This window comes from Palaemon carinicauda, chromosome 4, assembly GCF_036898095.1.
Source record: "Palaemon carinicauda isolate YSFRI2023 chromosome 4, ASM3689809v2, whole genome shotgun sequence".
NCBI lineage: Eukaryota > Metazoa > Arthropoda > Malacostraca > Decapoda > Palaemonidae > Palaemon > Palaemon carinicauda.
The window spans coordinates 180,711,936-180,733,814 of record NC_090728.1 but is presented as its reverse complement, the minus strand read 5'-3'; the positions used below and the strand labels follow the sequence as shown (position 1 = coordinate 180,733,814).

At 35.8% G+C, this 21,879-nt stretch overlaps 1 protein-coding gene across 7 annotated transcripts in view; it reads left to right on the top strand.

The window, feature by feature from the left end:
- LOC137640253 (uncharacterized abhydrolase domain-containing protein DDB_G0269086-like) overlaps positions 1 to 21,879 on the top strand; it is a 108,151-nt gene that overhangs the window by 39,508 nt on the left and 46,764 nt on the right. Inside the window, exon 1 of one of the 7 annotated variants that reach the window (XM_068372832.1) lies at positions 5,672 to 5,787. The exons of 3 other annotated variants lie outside the window; for them this stretch is intronic. In XM_068372832.1, the coding sequence (XP_068228933.1) occupies positions 5,768 to 5,787 (20 nt within the window). In that variant the 5' untranslated portion in view covers positions 5,672 to 5,767. Of the gene's footprint in view, positions 1 to 5,671; positions 5,788 to 18,083; positions 18,694 to 21,879 lie in introns of those variants that run through there. 3 more of the 7 variants (XM_068372835.1, XM_068372834.1, XM_068372833.1) reach the window with 3 other exon arrangements.

The following is a 21,879-nucleotide window of genomic DNA, read 5'->3' as shown; positions in this document are numbered from 1 at the left end:
TTCCTCTTCAGTTCTAAACATCCTTTCAATTATGTTCTACTGCAGAGATTAAAGCGTCAATGATGGTATCTGAGGCTGTTCTGTTATCTCAGGTTACATATTAATTACCTTACGCTAGGTAACGACCATGTAAATATTGTTCTCGAGACCTGAATTGTATGATTGCTTTTGCTCTGTGGTTTTTCATACTTTCACTGTTAAAAATTTGCCGTGAAAACGGTAAAAATCCTGGAATAAATATTGCCAGACATTTACCGTTTTAAAAACGGATATATTGACGCAAAGGAGTTATATTACGAACACCAACCCGTAAAATATATCAAAGTAGGGTAAAATTAAGGTCGCCTGTATTTTATTGAAATGCGGCTGAGAACACTATATTTTTACGGAGAATTTCCGATTAAAATTGTCGTTTTTTTAAGTGTTGGGGTTACGTTTTTTAATTTAAGGGGTACTCCATTTTTTTCTGACGATTTATCTATTGATGATTTTTCGTAGAGGATCTAATAACAACATGTAAGGAAAGGAAATGGACATGGGCAGGACATACAATGAGAATGGCAAATAATAGATGGATATTAAGAATAATAGAATGGGTCCTTAGAGATTGCAAATAAAGCAGGCTAAGCAAGAGAAGATTGGAATAACGAGCCAAGAAATTTTCGGATATAGAAGCAGACAGGAGTGAAAGGACCTGTCTGTCTAAGGGCATTGTCCTGCAGTGGACTAGCAAAGGCTGATGATATATATACATATACATTCATACATTCATACATTCATACATTCATACATACATACGGGAATATACACAAGAAACAAATCCATCCTCTAGTTATCTGCATACATCCGTGGATTAGCCTCTAAATCCTCAGGATATTGATTTGTAAACATATTACCAAATCTTGGTGCCAGTTTCAGGGACCTGGTTTCAGTGACCGGCCTCTCTCTGATTAAATGCAGCCGGGAAAATGATTTAGTTTGAAATATCGTCGCCAACGGATGAAGACATACATCCTTAGAAGGGTATCTGGCAGATGTGCGAGAGAAAAGGGATAATTTAGCTCAAGGTTTATCAGAAACTGAGTACGGAAAATCGTGTTATTAATAGACGTGCACACACACCTGCATTTTGTTTTGAATAATAATAATAATAATAATAATAATAATAATAATAATAATAATAATAATAATAATATGACGCTAGTTCTTAGAAAACAAGTTTTATACGTACTCGTCCTTGTTTTTATATATACAATATATACACACACATTATATATATATATATATATATATATATATATATATATATATATATATATACATATATTTTATATATAATATATATATGTGCATATATATATATATATATATATATATATATATATATATATATTTATTTATTTATATATATTATGTATGTATATATATATATATATATTATATATGTGTGTGTATATATATATATATATATATAATATATATATATATATATATATATATATAAATCATATATATACATATATATGTATATATATATAAATTTAATATATGTGTATATATATATGTATATATATTTTATATATGTGTATGTATTTTTACATGTGTATATATATACATATATATATGTGTATATATATTTATTATATATATATATATATTTATATGTATATATATATGTATGTGTATATATATTTATTTATATATTATATATGTATATTATATAATATATAACATATAATTATATTATATAGTATATAATATATAATGTATAATATATAATGTATAATGCATAATGTATAATGTATGATATATATATCGTATATATTATATATATTGTATATTATATATAACTTTGTGAAAGTGTTTTTGTATCTTCATGATCAGCAAAGCTGTACTAGTCACGGCCATCCATACTAGGTTGGTTTTATGTGAGCGATCAGACTAAAATATCCCACCATCACCAATCCTAACTGGCCAGTGTGGTGATGAAAATGGCCAACCCCATACATGTATAAGGACATGTCTAAAGCTTTTGTCCTGTAGTGGACTAGAAACGGCTGCATTTGTTGTTGTATATACAGTACAGTATATCAGTAAGTGATTTCTTTCGTTTATTATTATTATTATTATTATTATTATTACTAGCCAAGCTACAACCCTAGTTGGAAAAGCAAGATGCTTTAAGCCCAAAGGCTCCAATAGGGAAAAATAGCCCAGTGAGGAAAGGAAATAAGGAAATAAATGAATGATGAGAATAGATTAACAATATATCATTCTAAAAACAGTAACAGCGTCAAAACAGATATGTCCGATGTAAACTATCAACAACGTCAGAAACAGATATGTCATATATAAACTGTAAAAAGACTCATGTCAGCCTGGTTAACATAAAAACATTTGCTCCAACTTTGGGCATTGTGTATGTCTGAATTTGTGCTTAAAGAAAATTAGATATCAACTAATGTATATAAGAAAACAATGTACAGAGAATAGGTAAATATGAAACCAATCAAAATAAATGAACAAAACCACCTAAAGTAATAACTTCCCGATAATCACCTCTGTAACAAAACACTGAATAAAACATATGAACTTTATTTTCCATATGAAGTAATCACATTAAAACCTCTGGCCAGTTTCTCTTCATTTTTATTCATTTAATTCACTAGAATAACTAAGGAGGATTTAGCCCTGACTGATTGCTCCATTTTCTCCCTTCGGTGGCCCGCCTGTCCTCCCTTCCCCTTTTTTCTTGGTGATAAAAAAATCACCAAAATATTGGATCATGGAATGAATACATTCTGTTTTCAAAACGAGTTTTGGGGGTCCAGTATGTTACGGGAGAGAGAGAGAGAGAGAGAGAGAGAGAGAGAGAGAGAGAGAGAGAGAGAGAGAGAGAGAGAGAGAGAGAGAGGATTTCAATAGTTTAATATTGCTATCTTAATCCATTTTTATATCAATGCTCCAGAGAGAGAGAGAGAGAGAGAGAGAGAGAGAGAGAGAGAGAGAGAGAGAGAGAGAGAGGTTCCAATAGTTTTATATTGCTATCTTAATCCTTTTTTATATCAATGCTCCAGAGAGAGAGAGAGAGAGAGAGAGAGAGAGAGAGAGAGAGAGAGAGAGAGAGATTCCAATAGTTTTATTTTGCTGTCTTCATCCGCTTTTCTATATAATGTTCCATATACTTGTTCTAGCCAGGAAGAATTAATCATCGAGACTCGTTTAATAGGAAAGAGAACTTTAAATGGATCAAGGAGGAGAGAGAGAGAGAGAGAGAGAGAGAGAGAGAGAGAGAGAGAGAGAGAGAGAGAGAGAGAGAGAGAGTCTTATTTTGCTCTGCTTATCTTTTTTATTATAATACTCTATTTAGATTGATATACGTGTCCTAGCAACCAAGGATTTACCATCGAAATTTGTTGAATGGGAAACATAACTATTAATAATTCAAGGTAACAAATATTCCAGAAATAGATATGCATTACAAATGTATTTATTATATTAAATCCCAACGAAATATGAATGGACTACAAAGACATGCGTTCATATTGTAACATATGAGATGATCAGCATTGTAAACATCGCCTGCTGGAGTCAGTTGAGATCCGATTGATCACATCTTGTTTACAAACTGAAATATATTCATGGAATGAGGGGAATGTGAGGTTTCGAGATAGGGGGGAGGGGAGAGAGCAAGATGAATGAGGGCTGAGGAGGCCGAGGGGTTAAAATGACCGTAGTTCCTTCAACAAAGAACTTAAAGTAATTGGTCGGCAAATGGCCGGTCCGGATATGATTACCTTCATGAATAATGGAAAACTGCATCTTGATGGAGATCCTTTTTTAAACTAATATTGGTTATCACTAAACGATAATTGTGACCCTTTTGGGTTTGTATGTTTACAGTTTAAAGGTTCAAAGGCCGCTCATGAATGGCAGAGGCAAGGGGCAGTGTCAGTGCTCTAGCTAGCAGGACAGAGACATAGAGACTGACCATATATATATATATATATATATATATATATATATATATATATATATATATATATATATATATATATATATATATATATATATATATATATATATATGTGTGTGTGTGTGTGTGTGTGTGTGTGTGTGTATAGATGTGTGTATATATATGTATATATATATATATATATATATATATATATATATATATATATATATATATATATATACAGCGTCCGTCCCCTCTCCATTCAAGCTAGGACCAGGGAGAGCCAGGAAATGGCTGATGATGACTCCGGAGGTGAACTTATGGGCTCCCCTAAATGCCCCATCCTTAGCTCACAAGGATGATGAGGTTGCAGACACTATAAAAAACTATAGGGTTTTAGTTGGACTCGAACCCCAGTCCGGCAGATCACCAGGCAGGGACGTTTCCAATAGGCCACCACAACCATTCATGTGAATGCTGTCCTTTAACAGCTGATTTATGGATGAATCCCTTTTGCCGAAAACTTCCACAACGTTTGATGCTGCCCTTACATCTGTAGTTGATTCATCAGCCACACACGCTCCAGTATACCATTTAAATCTAGACACTTTTTGTCTCGGCTTTTTCCTTTTCGTTCTACCAAACTTCTCATTTCCTCATCTTGACAATTAATTTGATTATTCCCACTTCCTACATTCATAGAGGCTCAAACACGCACCTATGATTCTATGACCGTAGTTAGGATTTTCTTTTAATGTTACGCCCGACCACTTTTCTATCTTTACAGCCACATTTTCACATCATCATCTCCAATTAAACTTCTACCAGTTTTAAATTTTGCTTCGACACAATGCTGATCAGATATGCCTTAGACTCGGTGACTGAAGAAATTTATCGCCATAGATTTCATACTAAATTTTTAGTATTATTAACGCAATACTATACTGGTATTAATTAAGGGTCTATGTAGCCTCCCATATGCCCTCAGCTGCACTCACTTTTTATCTTTCTACTGTACTTCTTCGTTCTCCCTACCTTTCTTACAACTTACTGACCAACTGCTCTCAACTTTTACAATAGTGTATCTACAATGATTTCCCCCCAGTTGTGCATTGGCAATAAGGCCACAATTCATAATGTACTATCCACTGTCTTCGTCATAATAATGGCATTAACGTTATTATTATTACTAGCTAGGCTACAACCCTAGTTGGAAAAGCAAGATGCTATAAGCGCGAGGGCTCCAACAGGGAAAAATAGCCCAGAAAGAAAATTAAAAAAAAGGAAATAAGTAAACTAAAAGAAGCGTAATGAACAATTGAAATAAAATATTTAAGAACAGTAACGACATTAAAATAGACATTTATATAAACTACAGTATAAAAACTTGAAAAAATAGAGTAAGAGAAATAAGGTAGAATAGTGTGCCCGAGTGTACTCTCAAGCAAGAGAACTCTATCCTAGACAGTGGAAGGCCATGGTACAGAGGCTTTGGCACTACCCAAGACTAGAGAAGAATATTTGATTTTGCAGTGTCCTGTAAGTGCTGCCTACCATAGCTAAAGAGTTTCTTCTACCCTTACCAAGTGGAATTATTTTCTACAATTACCCAACATCAAGCTTTTAAAATTGTGTCTATTTAGTGGTGTTACTTTATTGGAAGTCTAGGAACCTTTTACGAGTAATTCTCTGGGTGTTTTTCTTTTTCGTTTTAGGGATGATGTGTGATTAGCTTGACTGTAAAGAGTGTCTCCGCCTTCAGTACAACTTCACTATGAAGAGTATAAAATTGCAGTGAGCATTCAGTTAATGATGCTAATTAAAATCAGGTAAGTCCATTTTCTTGCCACTTAACTATTGTTTGGTATCTACTTTAGACTAGTATACGCGACCCGTCAAAAATGACTGCTAGATATTTAGATATATACACACACATTCAACCCTTCCAAAACCCTCCCCCTTTCTTAACTATAACACGGCAGTTTCGGCAATTTGTGGGAGGTTGTGGTTTACGAGTCTACCTCTTGGGGTATCCCATCTTACAGTGTATGACTGCTACTATTCCTCCTACCTAAGAGATGGGGAGAGACTAAATAGTAATACATTTGGCAATACCGCTAAGCTTAATAGTAAATATATATATATATATATATATATATATATATATATATATATATATATATATATATATATATACTGTGTGTATATATATACATTATATATATATATATTTATATATACACTGTATATATACATATATATACTGTATATATATACATACATTATATATATATATATGTATATATATATATATATATAAATATACATATACATACATTATATATATATATATATATATATATATATAATATATATATATATATATATATATATATATATATATACATATACATACATTATATATATATATATATATATATATATATATATACATATACATACATTATATATATATATATATATATATATATATATATATATATACATATATATATATATATATATATATATATATATATATATATATATATATATATATATAAATATACATATACATATACATATAATCAGACACTCTTGCTCTTTATTATATAGGGGTTTATCACGTCCCAGAGAAATTTTACAAGCCGCCGATTTTTGAAGACATTATTAGAATGTTTTGAATGCTTTTGACATTAACTTCCGTCAGAAGTTCTTAGATAAACTAAGATCAAGCATGTCTTAAGATAATCTTGTATAATTTTGTTTTAGGGTTAAACGGAGGTACTGACTAAACGAAGCATTTATTATTATCATCATTTCTAGTTAAGGTACAACCCTAGTTAGAAATGCAGGATGCTGTAAGCCCAAGAGCCTCAACAGGGAAAATAGCCCAGTGAGGAAAGGAAATGAGGAAACAGAATAGTGTGCCTGAGTGTACTTTCAAGCAAGAGAACTCTACCCCCAAGACAGTGGAAGACCATGGTACAGCGGCTATGGCACTACCCAAGACTAGAGAACAATGGTTTCATTTTGGTAAAAAGTCTCTTTTACCCTTACTAAGAGGAAAATAGCCACTGAACAATTTCTGGGAGATAAAACACACACACAAAAAAAAAAAAAACCATCTTGAAAAAATTGTGATACCTTAACTGATTTGTGTATCGCCATGATCTGCTGAGCTGTACTAGTCAGGGCCATCCATATTGAATTGGTTTCTTGTGGAGTATCAGCCTAAGTCTCCCACCATCACCAGTCCACACTGGCCAGCGTCATTCCGAAAACTGACCAACGGTCACCAACCCCCCTATATGAATAAGGACGTGTCTAAGGCCATTGACCTGCTTTGGATTTGAAACGGCTGTATTTTATTGTTGTTGTTTTATACATATGTATATATATTTATATATACGTGCGATTGTATTTATAATGATGATTATACACTAGTACGTATGTATGCAAATGAAGGCTTTTATTTTTTCTTAATCATCTATGATCAGAGTAAACAAAAACTTTTGAAAATAAAACATATAATTAGAATCTGAAAGAAAATATATATTTCAAAATGCCTTCGAATAAAAAAAGACAGAAGTAAATGAAAAGGTAAAGCTTGGAGCGACAGGTAATGATTACACGAACAAGCTGAGCAGATAAAAAAAAGGAACTGAAGGCCACTTGCCCTGAAAAAAAAGAGGCTTAGTTATTGACCAATGCAACCACGACGGCGCGGCTATTTTCCAGCGGATAAATCAATGTATGAAAAAGATTCACCGAACAGAACATCATAAGCTGGCGGAGATGTCCTGGAGACCGGCACGCACAGACAGACCTCTTTGAATCAATGAACTCAGCATCTGGCAACATTGAATCAATGGACTCTTGCCGGCATGGAAACACTGCGTGATGATGGTGGTGGTGGTGGTGGTTGATCGTGCAAGGACAGCTAATGCATCGACTGCTGTTGGCTGCAAAACCAAAGAGATGGTTCAGTTTTGGATTTCGTGCTTAATGACAAAGGCCTTTAATCATCAGGTAGTGAAAATTGGTCTTCGTGATCCTTCAACCATTAAGGGAAATTTTTATTAATTTATGCTTTGAAAAAGATTTTTCCCTCTGTCAAATTAGAGAACACTTGGTGACCCTTCAATCAAAATCTTATTCATTTCTGGTTGGAGGAAGATTTTGCCCGCTGTCAAATTAGAGAACCCTCGTTATTATTATCATTATAAAAATGCATAGAAAAAGATATATAAGTAACAGACAAATATCTTTATTGGTATTCTAGAAGAATTGTCGATTTGCTATAGTTGCCAGTATGTTTGAATTATAATAACCCCAATAAAGTAGATTTATTCTTTAGGCTAAATAGGTACGTCAGCATCTGTAACTTTATGTTTACTTTTATAAACACACACATTATTTATGTATATATATATATATATATATATATATATATATATATATATATATACACACACACACACACACACACACACACACACACACACACACAACAAATGCAACTGTTTCTAGTCAACTACAGGACAAAGGCCTTAGACATGTCCTTATTCATGTCTGGGGTTTGGCAGTTTACATCACCACGTTGGCCACTGCTCAGATTGGCATTGGTGGGAGATTTTAATCTGATCGCCCACAGCAAGCCAACCTAGTATGTTGGGCCCTGACTAGTACAGCTGTGCTGATCATGGTGATATGCAAATCCTTTCACCACATTGGAATGTCCCTCTAATAAGGGGTGACTACAGTTAAAAGCAACACTTGATCACTGTCACATTATACTTTAACTGGTGAATCGGGGATAAACCTTTGTGGAGGAACTGCAGTATCTCTTTTCTCTATTGTTCACATCAATCCTCAGAGCTTTGATCTAATATGCCGGACTCTTCAGAGCAGTAATCATAGTATGCCTTTTTCATCAGATTGTGCTAGCTGCATAAGTGCTCTGGTGTACTCGACTAGTCCTGATGACACTGGATGCAAATAGGTAAGACAGTGCTGGACCAAATGAGGCTACCAATGCTTCCACGAAAGCCCTGGTCCAGCCGCTGTCCTTTAGCAATATTCATATTGATTTCCGTACAACCGCTAGAGAATTATTGGGTCCTTTGACTAGCCAGACAGTACTACATTGGATCCCACTCTCTAGTTACGGCTTATTTCATCTTTGCCGACACATACACAGAATAGTCTGGCCTATCCTTTACACATTCTCCTTTTTCCTCATACACTTGACAACACTGAAATTACCAAACAATTCTTCTTCTCTCAAGAGGTTAACCAGTGCACTGTAATTGTTCAGTGGCTACTTTCCTCTTCTAAGGGTAGAAGAGACTCTTTAGCTTTGGTAAGCAGCACTTCTAGGGGAAGGACACTCCAAAATCAAACTATTGTTCTCTAGTCTTGGGTAGTGCCATAGCCTCTGTACCATGGTCTTCCACTGTCTTTGGTTAGAGATCTCTTGCTTGAGGATACACTCGGGCACACTATTCTGTCTTGTTTCTCTTCCTCTTGTTATTTTGAACTTTTTATCCTCTTGCTATTTTCAAGTTTTTATAGTTTATTTATGAAAGATTTGTTTTAATGTTATTGTTCTTAAAGTTCTTTTTAGTTTTTCCTTATTTCCTTTCCTCACTGGGCTATTTTCCCTGTTTTCCCTGTTGGAGCCCTTGGGCTTATAGCATCTGTCTTTTCAAACTAGTATTGTAGCTTAGCAAGTAATGATGATAATGATAATAATAACCTTTTCTAAATGTAGTTCACTGAACATGATGAAAAAATTTGTCTTCTCAGTACTCGGGCCTTGTCCATTGTATTTGTTTGGCCAGAACATACAACGGTTGCTTAGCAGAAAGGACAGGTGTCTGCCCTGGGTTCCGGAAAGCCCCTATGTTACATGGACCTTCACCATGGCATGCTTCATTGTTGCAACAGAATGAGCTTGGTCTCGCCACAGGCATCATTGCTGAAATGCTTGTTTCAAATGGTTAGCTCTGCTTCTTATTTGCATGTTGGGCAAACCATGTGATGCTGACTTTATCAGTCACATCCTCAGTGAGGAAGACTTCCTCTAACCTAGAATATTCATTCAAGTGTGACAAGATTGCCTGTGGTGCTGGTAAGGATTGACTTGCTACTGAAGGAGGATTGGGGTTTTGTGTAAAGTATGCCGGTTGAATTTTGATACATGCTCCTGGAAGTTTGAGAGGCTCTTATTTATCGCCAGCATTTTCAGTGATTGGGTGTTGGAAAATAGACATATTTGTATCATGGAATGATATTTAAGCTGTGGTCGCCATTGGATTATGATCCACTGCTACAGTCCATTTGTGAACAACTGCTTTCTCAACGCTAGAGGACAAATTACTCTATCCTTAACATACTATGCAACATATCATGCAACAACGGTTTCTCCTAGCTGTCCTGATATTTTTAGGATCCTGTCAAATGATATGCTAAGCCCATTTTCATGAAGCATTTCAATGATTTATCTCTTCATCATCTTGGCAAACACATACAAGCTTATGTAGACTGCAAAAGGAGTCTCATGGTTCTTGGAATGCCTATGGACATTCACTTCTTCCTTGTATTTCGCAAAGCAGTTGTACTGTATGAATTGTGATATAAAAACGTCAGAATTTGGTACTCCATACTGGATTTAGGACTTTCTGTCTGCACCATTTTTAATCATACATACAAATTACAGCAGTGATGGTGGTACAGCCCATTGCAAGTTTGTGTCATGAAAGGTACTGCTGAAATTTAATGAATGGTGGAGCCTGTCTCCTCATATTATCTCAGCCGTTTTTGCTAGATGGATCGCTTCAACCTACTTGGATGCTTGTGAGATGATTGAGCTTACATCACTTACAAAAATCAGCAGAACATATTGCCCTTTGCGATGAGCTTGCAGCGTGGGAATGGGAAAAAAGCAACTGGTCCTTGAGTTGAGTAAAATGAACACCATACAATTCAACACCAAGCTGTGGGTGTCCTCTGCTTGTAAAACATAGTCAAGTCAGCAAGCTTGAAAATAAAGGGGTCGCTGGTATTTTTCATCCTACTAATGTAGATGACTAGTTCAGAGAAAGCAATTGGATATGCATCCTTGCAATACTTCTGTGTTTTCTCTTGCTCCTACTCCTTTAGGTAAGTTTGTTCTTGGTTAAAAATGCCACCAAGCAGGCAAGGTGATATTTCAGCTCTTGTGCTATGACATCACTTGCACTTAGTTTGACAAGGAGTTTCTTATCACCCAGTCTTTCTGCACATTCGCTTATTCTCTTATTCACTTGCATTGTTATTGTTTCTCTAAGCTCCCCCAACCTTATCGGTCTTGCTAAAGAATCATATTTATGTTTTAGCTTCTTAAACCTTTTGTGGAATCTTAACTTCTACCCCCTTCACCACTGCTACCTGCAGAGGTTGATCTTTTTCAGCTCTGTATAATTTTGTGTTGTTGAATAGAAGCCTGCAACTCTCATGATATGGTGTCTTCTTTTGTCTCAAGGTTACTGCCACTCCACCACCTTTGTTTAAATTTTTCAAGGCTAACTTGATTGGCAGTTCATTGAGTGAGTGAAGTAGAGGAATATTCTTTGCCAAGTTCATATAGCCATCACTCCCTCTTTTGGTCGTATTGATCTGAGATGACTTTAGATCTTCATTTTTAAACTCCTGACATAGACAACACAGGGTTCAATCAGTGTTCCACGATTTATCATTAAATCTAACATCCATGGGTAACATGACGTCCTGGACCGAGGATGTACCCTTTTACCATCTTGTATATGTTTAATAGACATTTTCCTATATGGGATACAACTAGGTCCTTGTACACCCTACACTTAGTCCGATCGTTCATCCAGTGTTACAAGTCCTGTGCGATTTGTGCACCATCCAGATAGCTAAAGCCCCGTTATACTTGGTGCGGCAGCCTAACTGATTTGGGGTTAGGCAAGCATTTAAGATACTAGTAAGTTGTTGCACTATAATGTCGACATACATTTCTTGCTTAGGCTGAAACTGAATCCCATGCTAAGTTTCACAGAAGTGATGTCACCAATGTGCCTTGGTAGTGCCCAATAATTACTCCTTCAAGAACTTCATCAGTTTCATTCACTTGAAAGTTTTGGCGCTAGACGTACAGTACTCGATCACACGCAGAAACCATCTGCATGTTACCTTCATCCAGTTTAACCCGTGAACCAACACCCGTTTACCACGGACCTGCAATGAGAAAATGAGTGAGTAATACATGTGTTGGCATGCTTTATTAACAGTAAAATCTTGAAACAGGTATCACTTTGCTATATAAACAGTAAATTCTTGGAAAAATGTGTCGGTGTGCTTTATAAACATTAGAATCTACTCCAGTAGCCTTGAAAACATAGGAATTCACATCTAGATCTTAAAACTCGGACAACTACAAATACTTCTAAGCAAGGATTGTGATGGTCTTGTGGTAGTGTCCTTCCTGGTGATTGCCAGACCGGGTTTCGAGTCACGCTCGAACTCGTTAGTTCCTTTGGTCGCTGTAACTTCACCATTCTTGTCAGCGAAGGATGCGGGTTTTGGGGGAGCCTATAAGTCTACATCTTAGTCATCAGCAGCCATTGCCTGGCCTTCCTTGGTCCTAACTTGGGTGGAGAGGGGTTTGGGCACTGATCATATGTATATATGGTCAGTCTCTAGTTCATTGCCCTGCTTGATAGGGACAATGTCACTGTCCCTTGCCTCTGTCATTCATGAGTGGTCTTAAAACCTTTAAAAAGTCAATTTCGGGCTACTAATTTGGCAGCCATCTTCGATTTTCAATTGGCAATTCTGTCAGATTTGATTAATACAACTTGGAGAACAAGTGTGACAAATTTGATGCTCGCATCCTTATTTGCATGGTTTATCTGATAACTCCTATAAATCTAATGGTTGAATAGATGGAACTTCTGAAGTTCATACTTGTTTCAAATGCTTTTCTATTGAACAAAACATAGAATTGATTCTTGGTAATTATATGACTTATCTGTTTATCGTTGTTACATATAATATTTTTTCATGTTTCTTTTTATTTCTCCTTTATAGTTTTTACGTCACTACTCTATCTTCTTTCGGCACGAGGCTACTTTCCCTGTTGGAACCCATGGGTTTGAAAACATTCCACTTTTCCATTTATGGCTGTAGCTTGGCTGATAATAATAATAATAATGATAATAATAATAATAATAATAATAATAATAATAATAATAATAATAATAATAATAATAATTAATCATTAATAATTAATAGTTAATAATGATAAAATAATAATAATGATCCATCCATCCATATACCAAAGGCACTTCCCCCAATTTTTGGGGGGTAGCCGACAACAACAAGAAACAAAACAAAAAAGGGGACCTCTACTCTCTACGTTCCTCCAGCCTAACCAGGGACTCAGCCGAGTTCAGCTGGTACTGCTAGGGTGCCACAGCCCAACCTCCCACATTTCCACCACAGATGAAGCTTCATACTGCTGAGTCCCCTACTGCTGCTACCTCCGCGGTCATCTAAGGCACCGGAGGAAGCAGCAGGGCCTACCGGAACTGCGTCACAATCGCTCGCCAATCATTCCTATTTCTAGCACGCTCTCTTGCCTCTCTCACATCTATCCTCCTATCACCCAGAGCTTTCTTCACACCATCCATCCACCCAAACCTTGGCCTTCCTCTTGTACTTCTCCCATCAACTCTTGCATTCATCACCTTCTTTAGCAGACAGCCATTTTCTATTCTCTCAACATGGCCAAACCACCTCAACACATTCATATCCACTCTAGCCGCTAACTCATTTCTTACACCCGTTCTCACCCTCACCACTTCGTTCCTAACCCTATCAACTCGAGATACACCAGCCATACTCCTCAGACACTTCATCTCAAACACATTCAATTTCTGTCTCTCCATCACTTTCATTCCCCACAACTCCGATCCATACATCACAGTTGGTACAATCACTTTCTCATATAGAACTCTCTTTACATTCATGCCCAACCCTCTATTTTTTACTACTCCCTTAACTGCCCCCAACACTTTGCAACCTTCATTGACTCTCTGACGTACATCTGCTTCCACTCCACCATTTGCTGCAACAACAGACCCCAAGTACTTAAACTGATCCACCTCCTCAAGTAACTCTCCATTCAACATGACATTCAACCTTGCACCACCTTCCCTTCTCGTACATCTCATAACCTTACTCTTACCCACATTTACTCTCTCAACTTCCTTCTCTCACACACCCTTCCAAATTCTGTCACTAGTCGGTCAAGCTTCTCTTCTGTGTCTGCTACCAGTACAGTATCATCCGCAAACAACAACTGATTTACCTCCCATTCATGGTCATTCTCGCCTACCAGTTTTAATCCTCGTCCAAGCACTCGAGCATTCACCTCTCTCACCACTCCATCAACATACAAGTTAAACAACCACGGCGACATCACACATCCCTGTCTCAGCCCCACTCTCACCGGAAACCAATCGCTCATTTCATTTCCTATTCTAACACATGCTTTACTACCTTTGTAGAAACTTTTCACTGCTTGCAACAACCTTCCACCAACTCCATATAACCTCATCACATTCCACATTGCTTCCCTATCAACTCTATCATATGCTTTCTCCAGATCCATAAACGCAACATACACCTCCTTACCTTTTGCTAAATATTTCTCGCATATCTGCCTAACTGTAAAAATCTGATTCATACAACCCCTACCTCTTCTAAAACCACCCTGTACTTCCAAGATTGCATTCTCTGTTTTATCCTTAATCCTATTAATCAGTACTCTACCATACACTTTTCCAACTACACTCAACAAACTAATACCTCTTGAATTACAACACTCATGCACATCTCCCTTACCCTTATATAGTGGTACAATACATGCACAGACCCAATCTACTGGTACCATTGACAACACAAAACACACATTAAAGAATCTCACCAACCATTCAAGTACAGTCACACCCCCTTCCTTCAACATCTCAGCTTTCACACCATCCATACCAGACGCTTTTCCTACTCTCGTTTCATCTAGTGCTCTCCTCACTTCCTCTATTGTAATCTCTCTCTCATTCTCATCTCCCATCACTGGCACCTCAACACCTGGAACAGCAATTATATCTGCCTCCCTATCATCCTCAACATTCAGCAAACTTTCAAAATATTCCGCCCACCTTTTCCTTGCCTCTTCTCCTTTTAACATTTCCATCTTTCACTGTCTCTTCAATTCTTGCGCCGGCCTTCCTTACTCTCTTCACTTCTTTCCAAAACTTCTTATTCTCTTCATATGACTGACCCAGTCCCTGACCCCACCTCAGGTCAGCTGCCCTCTTTGCCTCACGTACCTTGCGCTTTACTTCCACCTTTTGCTCTCTATATTTTTCATACTTCTCTATACTATTACTCTGCAGCCATTCTTCAAAAGGCCTCTTTTTCTCTTCCACTTTTACCTTCACTCCTTCATTCCACCATTCACTGCCCTTCCTCATGCTGCCTCCAACAACCTTCTTGCCACATACATCACTTGCAATCCCAACAAAATTTTCTTTTGCTAACTTCCACTCCTCCTCTAAATTACCAGTTTCTCTTACTCTCACCTCGTCATATGCCATTTTCAACCTTTCCTGATATTTACTTTTTACCCCCGGTTTTATTAGCTCTTCAACCCTCACTAGCTCCCTTTTACATCCACCTACTCTATTCCCCCACTCTTTTGCTACAACTAATTTTCCTTCCACCAAAAAATGATCAGACATGCCGTTAGCCATACCCCTAAACACGTGTACGTCTCTCAATCTTCCAAACATTCTTTTAGTTATCAACACATAATCCATTAATGCCCTTTCTACTACTCTTCCATTTGCCACTCTCACCCATGTATACTTATTTTTATCTTTCTTTTTAAAGAAGCTAGCACTTATTACCATCTCTTGTTCAACACACATATCTACCAGTCTCTCACCACTCTCATTTTCACCTGGTACGCCATACTTACCAATAATAATGATAATAATAGTATTAATAATTAATAATTAATAAATGATAAATAATAAATAATAAGTAATAAATAATAAACAATAAATAATAAATAATAAATGATAAATGATAAATAATAAATAATAATAACAATAACAATAACAAAAATAATCACAGTATGAAATGGGATGCATCAAGTTGTGTAATTATGAATTATTTTAAAGGTCAGATACTCTAAACTCCTTTACCAGATAAGATTAATCATATATTTTAAGATACTATGGTAAAGAAGATAAACACACACAATCTTAGTAGCTTAGCTTGTACCATACGAAACTTATACCACATAATTGCCCTTATTTATAGATCTTGTGTTATGTACCAAAATAGTTACTGTTTGATTAGTGATGGAACCACGCCCAAACTATAACACTGTTCTGTTCTCCCCTTCTTTAATTTGTATGGGAATTTTCCTTCTAAACACGCACACACCTGCGGTCTCGCACACACACACACACATATATATATATATATATATGTGTGTGTGTGTATATATAAATATTTATATATATATATATGTATATATATATATATATATATATATATATATATATATATATATATATTATGTATTTATATATATGTGTGTATATATATACATATATGTTATGTATATATATACACATATATGTATATGTATGTATGTATATATATATATGTATATATATATATATATATATATATATATATATATATATATATATATATATGTATATATATATGTATATATGTAACTATATATATATATATATATATATATATATATATATATATATATATATATATATATACACATGTATTTATATATATACATGTATTTATTTATTAAAACCCTTCCCATTTCATCTGTGCTAACACTAGACCGGACCACTGTATATATCTTAAGCAAGTTTAATTCTGAATGAATTCGTGCAAGCGGTCACCAACCCTTCAGAATTTTTAATTTCTTGTTTTCATCTTTTCCACAAACATCGAGATAAGACTGAAAAATTAAACTTAGAAAATAAATTAAATTAAATTGATTAACGAAGTATTTGAATTGGAAAATTTACCATGACAGTCATTTCCACCTGGTATACAGTAGAGAAGATAGAATAATGCAATAATTTATTTTAAAAGTAAATAACAATTTAGTCAAAGTTTACATTCCAGATAACTATTAGTAAGCATATACACTAGACCTGATATTATCTAATACATGAATAAAGGTGTCAGATTAAATATAGTCGTATAGCAAGATAATGACATCCGTTTATTTTTATATATATATACATTCTTTCAACAACGTTTACTTCTCACATGAATAGCAGGCTGTTATCATATTCACGTTTATCTAGATTTTATTTCTTCATTTCACTGCATTTCTGCACTTTTCTCCTTATTCCCCATAAGTTGACTTTACGTTAGCCCTCCTCGGCGTTCTCAACTAGCATTCCTAGACGAGGTTTCTATACACATGCCTATCTTCAGTCTAATTATCATGTGCATGATTCACTTATTAAAATGATAAAAGCACCATAGGATTGTAATGGAATTTGTAGACAGAATAGGGCAGGGTATCAGTTTTGTAAATGTATTATCTCTGTTGATTTACCACCAAATGAAAAAGAAAAATTGCCAGAGTCCATAGTTTATAACACATTCAATAAATTTGCAAATTAATACTGGCAACCGATCTATCTTTGAGAAAGATAAACAAAAACATGACTAATTGTGTAGGTCAAATTATAATTTTATTTAAATAGAAACTCCAAATATGCATGTAGGGCAGAATCATAACCAAGAATATTAAATTATTCAGCATCTGTCAACTAGTTAAATGCACACCAATCCTGCCAATGCGTAATATGTTCATCAAATTACCATTTTTCCATAATTATGAATTATAAATAACGAAAAGTGTGTACATCTAGCGTTGATGAATTATTACTAACAGACTATATGTTAGTGATAAGTGTGTCTGGAACACACACAAAAGAAGCTTTAAAATTATCCATGTTTTCAATTTGGATCAGCAATCCTGTATGTAGAAAGAAGAAGTTTGTTTACATATTACCTACAGCTGACCGCGGCGGCGGCGCTGACAGTTCGCTTACTTTAATTCAATATCAATTTCTTGGTAATTTTTATTAGATTCTTGTATATGTTCCGTATATTTAACGGACGAAAGACCTTCATAATTGTGATGTGTTATCGCAGTGACTATAGTGACGTCTACCTGTGTGCATAGATTACGAGTGTGCTTCATTCGCTTGGAGTTAAGTGGCCGATGTTGCTTTGTTATGGTGGCCGCGTCAGGAAGAACCAAGATTATTTCATTCACAAATGTGCAGCATATCCCATGAATTGATGGAGGTTTCCGATTGCTGATAGTTGTTATTGTCTGTGATGGACTCATAAAGGTGTATATTACCTATTGTCAAGTGTTACGTGGAGCTACTTGTGTCTAACTTCGACTCCACTAGACTATGACAATCTCGACAAGAGTTTACTGTCATATAACCTAAGACAGGCTGTTACTCGTAGTTTTTCTTTTTCGATATTGCTACAAAGTAAATAATCCTGCCTTATTGGTATATATAGCATGAATTAAATTTTTGCTTATGACATGGATTATGTATTCTCCAACTTCCTATTTTGAGGTTTGTTACCGTTTTTCATTGTGGTTTGGTGCAGACCATTGTTTTATTTTATTTCACTTATATTTTATATCTGTAAATTATTCTTATGGACCACATAAGCGAGAAACAAGAATGTTTGAAAATTGTATTTTCATAGACACTTGGAAAAATGATTGTATAAAAATCTTAAATGACAGCTGAGGTAATTCTTTTCTTATCACTCTCCTTTTCCTGATATTTTTCCTGTTTTTGGTTGAATAAAAGTTTATTGTAATAAAAGCAATGGTAACAAAGATAGATCTTAAGGTAACCAAAAGTTAAGCTCTAAAAATCTAGATAGGTTGTTTTTATTCAAGAACAATCTCAAAATAAGTTCAGTGCATGTGGCAAAAATGTGGCAAAGGTATTTATGGTAAAGGGATATGGGGGTATGCATGATGATGGCCATGCCCCATAATTCCCTCATTTTAAATCCTATCGCTAAGAATACGGCAGTCTAAATGGGGTGGCAGGGGGACATTAGCCTACCGTTAGGTAATTAAGTAAGGACGCGACTTGTAGGTTAGGTTAGGAGGGGAAGTTTATACTAGGTATCATTTCATGTACACAGGAGATACTGTCCGTCATTACACAAAGGCTTCAGAGCTATATCTTACTCCGAACCTAAGGCTTGGACTACTCTGCTTGCTAATATAGTGAGCGACCATCATAACAAATAAACTCTGTTGGAAAACAAAGAAAACCCTCATTTTTGTGCATGGCCTTTTATACATTATCAAATAGCTAATATTTCACTTTTTCTGTTTATGATTGTCCCAACATTCTACATACTAGGATTACTCGGTGCATGAACGAAACAATCTTATTCCCTTGAATATTTTAACAAGGTCTGCCAAGTGCCATGCTTATTGTTATTGGGATGGACGCGTTCTGCCCATTATCAACACTTGCTTCATGGAAGTAACACACGCTTCACATGTGACCCCTTGATACATCTGATCTAATAAATTTTTGGTGTTTAACTATTGAATTCCTTTCTAATTCCCATAAAAAATAAGGGGTTTTCTTTTATTTTTCATGCATTTTTATGGAAATCCAAGGCCTGTCCACCATTTTTTATTTATTTATTTATTTTTTTTAATGTTGGGTTCCGTCCCAAACCCCCATTTCCCAATAAACATGCATGTCATGTTCATTTACCTCTCATGTGGGGGCTCGGCCCCCAAACCCCTGTTTCTTATAAAAGTGCATGTGATGTTGATTTACCTTACATGTAGGGTCTTTGCCCCCAAACCCCCATTTACTAATTCATTTTGTAACCAAGCACAATATAAAAGCGATGGGCACAAGTCCAGCTTACTTACATTTTTAAAGTCGCTAAGTCCAAAGTCTTCGGGTTCTAGCAACTTCAACTTCTTCTTGGAACGACCAGTGAAAGAACTCTTGAAAGAAGGATGACTGGTGGAGGGGCGTGTGTTGCTCGGCCCTAGATTTTATGCAGAGAGGCTGTCGGATGTTTTTGAGAGTCAGGAATCGGAGGGAAAATTGGACTGCCACTGAGTGGGTAAATGCGTTTGATTAATTTGATTAATGCCTAGAACAAACGTATGGCCCTCTCTATACTGTATTGTATATTACTTCCCAATACAGTACAGTGAACCCTCGTTTATCGCGGTAGATAGGTTCCAGACGCGGGCGCGATAGGTGAAAATCCGCGAAGTAGTGACATCATATTTACCTATTTATTTAACATGTATATTCGGACTTTTAAAACCTTCCCTTGTACGTAGTACTGTTAACAAACCACCCTTTAATGTACAGAACACTTAATGCATGTACTACAGCACCCTAAACTAAAACAGGCACAAATATTAAAGGCGATTTTATATCATGCGTTTCCTAAACACCTAAAAAGCACGATAAAAAATGGCAACCAATGTTTTGTTTACGTTCATCTCTGATCATAATGAAGAAACAAACTCATTTAGTGTACAGTACACATATATGTATAGGTTAGTTTTTGCATCGATTATATTGATTATACAGTACTGTATGTTGATTTTTTTATTACCAATGTTTTAGTTTACGTATTTTTCTTAGGACTTCCAAATGAAATGTTTTTCTTTATGACGCTGCCTGAAACGACGGCGTGTACGCTCAGTAAACAACCACGCTCAGAACAAACAAGGCATTTAACGCGCATGATGATAGTGATAAATAATGATACAGTACATACAATATTTACAGTAAAAGCATTTACAAAATATGTTACCTTACAAATATTAATTATACAGTATTGTACGTAGCAAAGCAGGAAAACAATTTACGAGAGGGAGGGAGAGAGAGAGAGAGAGAGAGAGAGAGAGAGAGAGAGAGAGAGAGAGAGAGAGAGAGAGAGAGAGAGAGAGAGAGATTGTTTTACGTACATAAATGTAAATTTTAAACAAAAAAAATATGATAGGTTACAACATGTAGACTTTTAAAACCTTCCCTTTAACTTAATGCATACAGTACGTACAGTACTAAACTATAAAACAGGCACAAATACAGTTTTAGAATGTACAGTAAGAATATTAAAGTAAAAAATAAAGATTGTTACTGTACTCACCACGAAAGAAGTTGAAGAAAAACTTGAATGGTGATGGCGATGAATTTGCTGCACAGTAGAAATGATGATGATGAAGCTGATGATGTGTTCTACTGTGCAGCCAATGATAGTATTTTACGTCTCTTCAGACGGAGGTGTCTTTTCCTGGGACACCTCTTCAACTTCTTCCTGGGAAACTTCTTCAATTTCTTCCGAAGGCGTACTAGCAGGAGGAACTGGCTCTTTTTTGCGAGGCTGGAAGAACATTGTGATCGGAAGTTGTTGCCGCTGCTTCTTTTTTCGATCCAAGAGCATTTTGTAGGGAGTCATGTCTTCATCGATCTTGTTGCAGAATTGCATCGAGCGAACCATATCCTCGTCCCACTCTTGCAACATTTCTTTCAACTCCTTCGCATGGTTGCAGGCCTTGGCAAGCCGTTCTAATGTTAAGCCCGTTTCTTCGACATTTTCTTGGGTCTCTTCCTGGGTATCACTCTCTTCCTCACTTGCCGATTTCGTCAGGTCTTCGAGGTCTGCGTCAGTTAGGGGCTGGGAATGGCAGTCCAACAACTCGTCGACGTCTTCAGTCGTCATGTCGCCAAACCCGTCACCTCCAATTA